We start from the raw sequence: 10,160 nt of genomic DNA on the forward strand, positions 1-10,160 counted from the left end.
TGTCCGTGTGAGCATATGCATAATTCTATGCTCACAGATTAGCTGAGAGAGAGAAGACCAGGATGATACTCAGAAGTCTTCCCCTCTTTTTCCCATTTTGTTCCTGTTGTATCCCCCCTCCCCCCCGTTAGCTGCTTTGAATCCCCATTGAGGAGAAAATTTGAAAATAAATAAATAAAGTGGATTTTTTTTTCTCTTCTCATCTGAACAGTTGTTCTTGGGGTATTTTTTTAAAAGGGGGTAATGATGTAATACTAAGGAGGATGGAGTTCACTGCATTGAAAAAGAAAGGAGAAAGGCACCTCAAACATGAATACTGCAAATCCCTTGTGAGCACATAAAAAGGCTGTTTGGATGGAGGGCTACAAGGACTTGAGAAAGGTGCACAGGAATCGTGATTCTAAGCTGTTATTACACTAAGATTAGAAACCTTTAATGGCTAATAAGTGTTTTCTTAAACTTCAACTTTGTGATGGTTCCTTTCAGCACTGGCATTTGGGTATCATTTGGTTTTCTTCCCAGTACTCCAAAATTACATTTAATGTCTACATTTCTTCCCAGTACTCCAAAATTACATTTAATGTCTACATTTCCTTCTATTGTATGGCATTTCAAAATTGTTAAAATAAAACTGCACAATTTGTATCAGCACCTTGAGTAAACATACAGGACACCAAATCTATGGGCTAAACTAGGTTTTATTAGTGGATGATTTACATAGAGTTGCCAACCTCCAGGTGACACTTGGAGATCTCCTGCTATTACAGTTGATTTTCAAATAACTAAGGTCAGTTCCCCTGGAGAAAATGGCTGCTTTGGAGGGTGGATTGTATGGCATTTTACCTTACTGAGATCCTTTCCCTTCCCCAACTCTGCCCTCCCCAGGATTTACTCCCCCAAATCTCCAAGTATTTCCCAACCCACAACTGGCAACCTTAGACCTACATCAACATAACACTACCCTAAAATGTAGTGGGAATTGCCGCTCAGAAGCAGCCTGGCACACCTTGATTCCAAATGTGGTGAGCATTACTATTGGATTTGTTCATCCTACCTGGTAAAATAATGCTGAGAAGTGTTAAGTCTCATCTTCCCCACTACCACATGTCACTCAATCTGTTAAGCCCTCCCCCTCCCCACCTGATGCCTCAGGGTGCTTGCAAATTAACCCTTTCTATATACTACCATCTGCAATATTCCTGCCTTCTCAAGTTATGGCCTAACTAGTTAAAGGCCAGGCCTAATTAGAACTAAACCATCACTAGATGAAAGCTATCCCCTTCCATATCAATTTGAATGAAAACAAATATTCTTGGCTCAGCCCCTAAAAGGTGACTAGTTGCAGCAGGACTAACATATTTCAGCTCTTTTATGTGCAGGGCAGGATGAACATATTGGGTATAGGTACTAGTTAATACAGCAAAGTATGTGTCCTGCGCCTTACAGGTCCACAAGGAGAGAGATAGAGAGCACAAAGAGCACAGGAAGAGGAGGAATCACAGAGAAGCTCCCATCTTAAACAGAGAGGCATCCCATTCATTAAGAGCAATATCCCAAACAAAGAGCAATATAGCACCCCCAATGTCCAGACATGCTTTACTCCAACTGAACAAAGGTCCAATTACAGCAAAAGGCTTCAATGGGGACTGGAAATTAGCTTGACTAACTATTCCCAACTCCCATTGGCTAGATTGCAGATGGAAAACCAGAGCATCCTGAAGCTGAGTCAGTGTCTCATGAGGACCTATTTAAAATACAGGGTGGCACAGTGGTGTACCATAGCTTGATAAACTGGGAAATAGATCCCACCTAATATTGTATTATTAAGGGTATGTTGATAAATGTTAATACTTTCTGTTAATATCCTTTCATATGGTCATGATCAGCATTCTAGCATGTAGAAGATGAGTGAGATGCATCCTGGGACTTGCATGGGCAACAGGCAGTTAAAATAGAGTCTGTGGTAAGGAGGGAAATTAGGATGGATTGAGTGGAAAAGCTGGCTCAATTGTTATCCAAATTAGACCCTTTGTCAGGTTTGTCATGCCTCAATTACTATGCATATATCCTTGCTTATGAGCAACAAGATCTAGAATTTTCTATAGTGCATCTCTTCTGCTTTCCTTCTAGATAAAGACAACTGTCCATTTGAAAATGAGCTCTCTGCACTTAAGACCACTTGCTTCTCTCCACCAAATGACTTCTCCAACATCCTCAACAGAGTTCTGACCCATCGCCCAATAGGAGGATCAACACCTAACTTTCTGAGAGGTCTCCAATTGCACAAGGACTATTATCAACATAAAACATTTTCTGCATGGCAAGGTAAACAAATCGGCTATCAACTTTTGGAAAAAATTGATCATTCTTTTAGTATTATTTGCTTCAAGCTTAGTCTGCCAGAAAATGCCATGGAGGCATAATTTGTTTGCTTCATAAGAAACTTTGATGTTTATTTTGAATATTTTGGTGATGGTATTTATTTCTGATTATGGTTTGTGCTAATATATTATGACAGAGTTTCTTGCTTTGGTTCTGCAATAGATTTAATAGCAAGCACTGTTTGCTTTCCAGAGACTAAACTGGACCAGTTCCCCAACCATCTCACACCAATGGAAAAAGAGCTCTGCCTGGTTGATGCTGGATATTTCATTAATACCAGTTGCCCTCCACTGTTAAGGAGGGAAAGGAATGTGGATGTCATCTTATCATTTGACTATAACCTTGTGGAGACCAGGTTTCATGTAATAGTATTCTAATTTTATATTTTGATAAGCAATGTTATTGAGAAACAAACTGATTTTGTGTTGCATTGTTGGGGAACATACAAACACATTCCATAGAAATCATTCATATATATTCAGCAGGAGCTCACAGGAGCACAGCTCCTGAACCTTTCTGAAGGTTCCCCCTTTTCCTCCCCACCTCCCTTGTCCATTGAATAATAGGTGCAGCTGCATAACAATCCCTGGATTAGGAGAGTGAGCAGCCAGCCAGCTACCAGGAGCTTTGCCACACCCCCAGCAGCCTTCATTAACCCCTGGAGAAGCCCGCACCACCCTTTCTTCACTTCTTATGTGATTTTGGGTGGTGGGTGACTTGCTGGCCTTCTGACTGGGGGGGGGCAGCCTAGGAGAGCCCCAGGCAAGTGAGGCCTGCTTGGGCTGGCTGGATCTCTAGCCAGCCCAAGCAGGCCTCACTCATCCGGGGCTCTCCTTTCTTGCATTGGGTTGTTTTTGGCTGGGGGATGGGTGGGCAAGCACATGCTAATGTTATGCTAATGAGCTCCACCACCTATTTTTCTACAAAATGACTCCTGATGAAAGAAACATAACTTTCATATTGTAAAGACTCTATCTAAATTTGGGAGCCTTCCTATAATATGAGACCAAGTCTGTCTTTGCTGTGTAGTTTATGCTAATACCAGATGTGATCTTCATTGAGTCTTGCAAGGCTTGTATGCACATTCAAGTGTCCTATATATCATCTGTATACAAACATGCAGCAATGGATGTTGGTATCATGGAATTTAACTATAGCTCATTGCAGAAGGTCAAATTTCTTTGTTTTTTCCTAGTTTCATTTTGGTTACAATCAGAGAATAAAGGGGAAGATTCAACACTGTGCAATCTTACCAAATCACAGGAGGATTTTGTGCATGATTTTTGCTGATTTCCTAACCTGCTGAATCCTGCTTGTCATACTCTACACCAGGGGTGTCTAACATGCAGGCACCTCTATGGTGACCCTCAGGGGCAGCAATTTGAGAAGTGCAGCATCAGAATGAGGCCCCCAGAGTGCTCCTACCAGGCCCCTAAGCAACGGGCTCTTGTCTGCTTCCTTCTACCTCTCTTTTGCTTCCTTCTGCATCTCAGCTTGTTTTGCAAGGCTTGCTCAATCGCACAGGAACTACAGAGCAAAACCTTGATTTTCTCCATTGGTTGAGGCTCCTCCCTGTCCTGATCCATCGGGGTGAGAGGGAAAGAGCTAGAACTTCCTTTGCCCAGTTCCCTGGATCCCAAGGGAGAAATACAAAGAAAATATCTTTAAGACCAACAAGTGTTAATGTTTTACGCATGTTTTAAGGTTTTCCCCCCCAAATCTTTAGTTGTGTTTGTCTGTGGTCCTTTAAAAAGTTTATCTCTCTGCTACTTAATCTTAAGTAGGTACACATGTGGCCCGACACAGTCCAGCCTGGCCCTTCAAGGTCTCATTTATGTCAGATCCAGCCCTCATAACAAATGAGTTCAACACCCCTGTTCTACACTCTTCTTGAGGGTCTCTATAGTGACCCTCAGGGGCAGCAATTTGAGAAGTGCAGCATCAGAAAGGGAGAGATTATAAAAAAATCCTATTCACTGTGCTTTTTCTCCTTTTGATGCAACCCAATGTAATTACACAGCCTGCATTTAATAATCTCACAATTGTAAAGCACAGTTGTACTTATATGAGTAGCAATGCAGTCTCTTACTCCTGAAGGGCTGTAACTTGCGTTAAGATGGAAAAGAACTATTAGGGGAAAGCTGATTTTAATTTGGTATTTAAGTTACCATATTTATCTCTTCTTTTATACTTCAGTCCATAGAAAATACATGCAAATGCTGTATGGAGAAGAGGATTCCTTTCCCAGAAATTGTGCTGAGTGAAGAAGACAAGAAGAATCCAAAGGAGTGCTATGTTTTTATGGACAAAGAGAATCCAGAAGTTCCAATTGTCCTCCATTTCCCACTGGTGGACAACTCTTTCTCGGAGCACAAGATACCTGGTTAGAATTTTCTTTTCGTATTTTCAGGGGCAGAAGGGTTGTTCTTCACCCCATCAGCTTAGCTAATCAAACTCCATACAGTATAAATTATATAGGAAACTATTTCTAAATAATTTATTTTATTTATTTTAAAACAGTTTTAAGCCCATCTGTGCCCCAGAAAACTGGGACTCCAAGTTGAAGCAGCATATATATCATTGAAAAGCAATGAAGCACAATTAACACTCACAGCAAGTGTCAGAACAATTCACAAACATGGACTTAAACTTCTGAGAAATTAATGCCCTCATTTTAACCCAGAGCTAACATTACAACAGATTCTTATTTATTGCACTTCACCCCTAATGACATAGACATCAATCTGCTATTCTGACTTATATTGCCTTCTTGTTGTTTCAGCCCAGTCAACACAAACAATCACCAGACCCCAATTTGTGATTCTTTTAATCTGCTAAAAAACATTTCCATGATTTTGCATGCTGATTCACTTTCCACTTTATATTTAGGACTGCTTGCCATTCCACCCTATTGTCTGATGAAGTGTGCTTCTAGCACATGAAAGCTTACGTTCTGAATAAAACTTTTTTGGTCTTAAAGTTGCTACTTGACTCCTGCTTTGTTCTACTGCTTCAGTCCAACACAGTTGCCCACCTGGATCTAGGCCATTTAAGTCAGTGGAATTCAGAATGCTTAACTCTGCTGAATTGTAAGCAGTGTCTTTTCACATGGGACAGAATTAAATCATGGTGCTGGTGGCACCAGTCCTTTTCCTTCCTGGCCCATGATCCATTCCATGCCTTTCTTTGAGTTACACACTCGTGAGCTAAAAGCTGTGCATTGTGCTTTGCAATGGGGCCAAGGAAGTATATTTTTATAGCCATTACACCATGGCCTCTTCAGTCATTTTAGGTGCTCCAAACTCTCTTTCAAGTCTTCTTTTTCACACATTTGTGGAATAAGCAGGTGCAGAACACATGATCAAAACTGTTGTGTGACATAAGCATGATAGTTTGTAGCTCTATGTAGAGTCAAAATGGCAAGTCTACTTCTCACATGTTTGCAAGAAACTCTGATTGGGGAAATTCCTGGAGATTTGGCAAGGGAGCCTGGGGAAGGCAGATTTTGGGGAGGGAGCTCAGCAGGATATAATGCCAGAGAGTCCACTCTCCACAGCTGCCATTTTTATCCAGGGGAACTGATCTCTGTAGTCCAGAGATCAGTTGTAATTCTGGGAGGACTCCAGGCTTCACCTAGAGGATACCAAACCTAAGGTATGCTTATGCAGCCAGATATGATATTCTCATAGCGTGTGAATTAACCCTCTAGATTATGTTCATGTTTGATGTGGCAGCATTTGTAAAGTTAAATACTGCTGTGTTAATTGCTGTGTTAAGTACTTCATTGCATGTTGCACACTACTGCAAGTGGGGCATGTTCTTTCAACTTGCCCAGAGGTGAGATGAGTGACTTTATCGTGTGTGTGTAGTTTTGGGCTATCAATATGTTTGTGAGAGGGGGAAATTGTGGTAAATTGTAAAATCCTGCAGAAAAATAAGCTTCCTGACCATGCTCCCTCCCCCCATTTGGAGAATAAAGTGATGTCAGAGATACAGAAACTGGTCACCCATCTTCTGAATAAATACTGGTGACCGTGGGATGGATGTAAAGTGGCACTTGTGAATGGCATTTCCCCTGATGCATGGATAGGTTTACTATTCCCACAGATTTCCCCTTTCAGCTTTCTTTACTGCATCCCTTGCTATTCCCAATGGTCCCCTGACTTTCAGGAACAATTTGGCGGGGGTGGTGGTGGTGGGAGGCTGTAGGAACCAGGAGAAGACAGAAAAGATCTACTCTGCATGTTCTGTTTTACTTGTGCTTCTCTGAATCCAGCTGGTATTACTTAAGTCACCAGATCTTAAATGTTTGTTTCTCTTCGTGCAGGAACAAAGCATAGTTCTGCGGCAATGGAAAAAGGAGAGATGGATCTTACTAGTTCAAAGTCACCATACAGAATGACAAATTTGACTTACGCAGAAGATGATTTTGACAAACTGCTAAACCTGTGTAACTATAACATCCAGAATAACAGTGAACTGATTTTGCAAGCTTTACAGACAGCAATAAAAAGAAGAAAATGCTGCACGAAAAAAAGTCAACTGCAATCAACCTCAAGCTATTGAGAAAAAAATTGGGATTTTTGGGGCCTGTTGCAATGATGTAAAGTAGGAAATGGCCAAGACTGCTACACACTCTATCATGGAATGTTTATTTTACAGAAGGGCTCTCTAGATTGGCAAAAGGTTTCAAACTTGAGCAAAAAGGAAATATATTTTAATAAATTAACAAATTCTGCTCAATGAGTGGAGTGCTAAGATAGGGGTAAGATCCATCCCACTATAAGCACTCTTAAAACTGTTCATTACACATCAGAAACTTGATACTTATGCATTTAGAACTATCTTTCTGTTTTTGACACGTACACACCAACACTAGGAAAAATCCTGAGGAGTTTTTAAAGAGCATGCTTTATGTTAGAGGTCCCCAGCCTTTCTGAGCCTGTGGACACCTTTGGAATTAGGGCACAAGGTAATGGGCATAACCACAAAATGGCTGCCACAGGAGGCAATGCAGACCATAAAATGTCAGGAAGTGACAGTATGCCTAACTCTAATACGAACTCTTCAGTATTTCAGGCAGAAACTTTGCTTAACTGGATGACTTTTAAAATGAATGTATTGTTTTAAAATATTGCTATCTAGCTCTTCCATGCCCAAGGCAGGGTTCACGACTACCATGCCCTCCAAATCCTCTTTTCTCTCAGCTGTGTTTCAGAAAGAGTCTCAAGATTCAGAGAAGAGGGGAGTTGGTGATAGGGATAGGAATAAACTGCATTTTTGTGGTTTGCTTAGTGGTTTGTGACTGAACCACAAATCAAACCATGAACCAAAAGGATATGCTGATCCCAAAACTGAATAGTTGGTATAGGTTCCTTGACCATTTAAAGTTTGAAATATAGCTTTCTGCTCCCTGCAAAAGGGGGAGGGGGGCAGAAAGCATCTCGCCACTTTGAAGTGGGGGGGAGGAGCAAAACTCTCTGGAGTTAAATATGGCGTGAAGTGTCTCCCAGGGGCATTTCACCCCCTCCTTCTTGCCATTTAAAGGGGCTGCATCAGGCAGCTCAAGACAGCTGAACCAGTGGGAAGAGACTTGTCCATGCTGGCCAAGCTGCCTCTTGTCTGCTTGTGCAGCCTGTTTAAAGGGATTGTGTGAGGGAACCTGAGCCAGCAGATTGAGATTTTTCCCTGTTGGCCCAGCTGTTTTGGTCTCTTTCATGCAGCCAATTTAAAGGGGCTGCATGAAGGAGCACAAGACAGCTGAGCTGGTGAAGAGAGACATCTGAACAGCCCAGAAGAGCTGAATCAAACATCCCCATGTTTGGTAAATGTTTTATTTACTTTAGATTTTTATCGTGCCCTCTCTGCAAGCAGACTTTGTGAGCCCATAGAACTGGACTGTCTGGTCCAATCTTTATGAAACTTAGGGTCTTTTCAGGCTCTCCTACCCTGCAACTTTTCTGCCTCTACCTCATAAAAAGCCTCCCCCAGACCCCTGGATACCACCAGATAGATTCCCCATTGACTATAATGGTCCCATAGAGTATAATGAAACAACAACAACAAAAGGGATTTGGGGGGGGGGATCCAAATCCAAAGATCACATCAGTATTGAAATTTGGGTTTTTTTGGAATCCTGAAATAGAAAAATCCTGATTTTTTTTTTTTTTTGTGCATATCCCTTCAGACCTGATTTTCATCTGTTGAACACAAGATGTCAGTGCACTCTGAAGAATTAACTCATGCTAATCTCAAAAGCTGTTATTCAGGTGGGCAGCTGTGTTGGTCTGAAGCAGTACAACAAAGACCAACAGAGTTTTATTCAAGGTATGACCTTTTGAGTGCATGCACATTTCTTCAGCATGTATGCACACAGAAGCTCACACCTTGAATAAAACTTTGTTGGTCTTAAAGATGCCTCTGGACTCAGAATTTGTTTTATTTGAAAGCTGTGGTAACTGGAAATCTAAACTGGATTTCTCTATTGCAACCATTAGACTAGTCATGGAATGTTATGTCTCTGTTTTTCTTACATTACCTATCTTGTCTCTTGTGATCCCCCATCACATTTGGCACCAGTTGTTTAACAGGCCAACCCCCTCTCTTTCTAAGAGAAGGAATTATGTGCCACTGTTACATGACTGCACAACTTGTAACTTGCCAAGCAGAACACCTACTATCAAGAATCATTTCTGCCTCTAGCAGACAGCAAAAATAGGTAACTTGTGCATCATCAGCTGCAGAAGCCAGCATTGCTACAACTGTCCTAGCAGATTAGCTGTGTAGAGCACAAAAGTTATGCTTGCCTTGTGTACTCTTGATTTGTTGCTGGTGAAACTGAAGCCAGAATCCAGTCCAGAACTATATGGAAGAAACTTTTCACAGGCATTAATCCCCTCTTAAAATGAAGGCTTGGATCCAACTGACTCTTCCTGCTGGTGAAAAGGTGTGGGGGGAGGGAAGGTGTCCCCTGTGACCACCAAAAATGCTACACTGGGGAATAATTGGAGCAGCATGGATGAGAATTGAAGTAAACAAAGGAATTAGGTGGGATTACATGAAAAAATTGGTTGGATCCAATCTGCTGACATTGCCTCTTCCCAGCATCACAATGACACTATGCAGTGTAGATAGAAGCATAGTGGAGCATTGCCTGGCGCAGCACAGGTGCAACTTAGAGTAGATCAGGTGCAGATCTGACCCTTGGAATTTTCCCAGAGCAGAGAGACATTCTGACCTTTTAATTAAGTTTCTTTACAGTGACGCCATGCTAATGATTGGATTAGATGCCTGTAGTCTTGCATTAGATAATATCACTGATAGAAGACCTAGTCAAGTTTGCATCTTGGCCCTCTTCCTAATTACATGCCACAGAAAAATGGATTATAATTCTCTCCCTTCCCTAGAATTTTTTTTGTGAGCAGGAACACATAGGAACATAGTTCTGGCTGGTTTGGCACCAGGGGTGTGGCCTAATATGCAAAGAATTCCTGCTGGGCTTTTTCTGTGGAAAAGCCCTGTGTGAAGCAATGGTGATGCCAGGAGATGTGGCCTAATATGCAAAGCCCTGCTGGGCTTTTTCTACAAAAAAGCCCTGAATTAATTTAACTGAAAAACAGGGACAGATTTTGAGGCCAACAAAAGTTTATACAAAGTATGAGCTTCCTGTGCATGCACATGAAAGCTCATACCTTGAATAAACTGTTGGTCTTAAAGGTGCCACTGAACTCTATATATGTTCTAATGCTTCAGACCAACATGGCTGCCAGCTTGAAAAA

The 10,160-nt window shown here is 41.5% G+C and overlaps 1 protein-coding gene across 1 annotated transcript in view; it reads left to right on the plus strand.

Moving 5' to 3' along the window:
* LOC132589601 (cytosolic phospholipase A2 beta-like) overlaps positions 1 to 7,118 on the plus strand; it is a 34,415-nt gene extending 27,297 nt beyond the window's left edge. The window contains exons 16-19 of the mRNA XM_060262353.1: positions 2,131 to 2,325; positions 2,575 to 2,744; positions 4,579 to 4,765; positions 6,710 to 7,118. Of these exons, the coding sequence (XP_060118336.1) occupies positions 2,131 to 2,325; positions 2,575 to 2,744; positions 4,579 to 4,765; positions 6,710 to 6,948 (791 nt within the window). The 3' untranslated portion in view covers positions 6,949 to 7,118. The remainder of the gene's footprint in view (positions 1 to 2,130; positions 2,326 to 2,574; positions 2,745 to 4,578; positions 4,766 to 6,709) is intronic.
* Positions 7,119 to 10,160: the final 3,042 nt, after the last annotated feature.

This window comes from Heteronotia binoei, chromosome 21, assembly GCF_032191835.1.
Source record: "Heteronotia binoei isolate CCM8104 ecotype False Entrance Well chromosome 21, APGP_CSIRO_Hbin_v1, whole genome shotgun sequence".
In the NCBI taxonomy this organism is placed as follows: domain Eukaryota; kingdom Metazoa; phylum Chordata; class Lepidosauria; order Squamata; family Gekkonidae; genus Heteronotia; species Heteronotia binoei.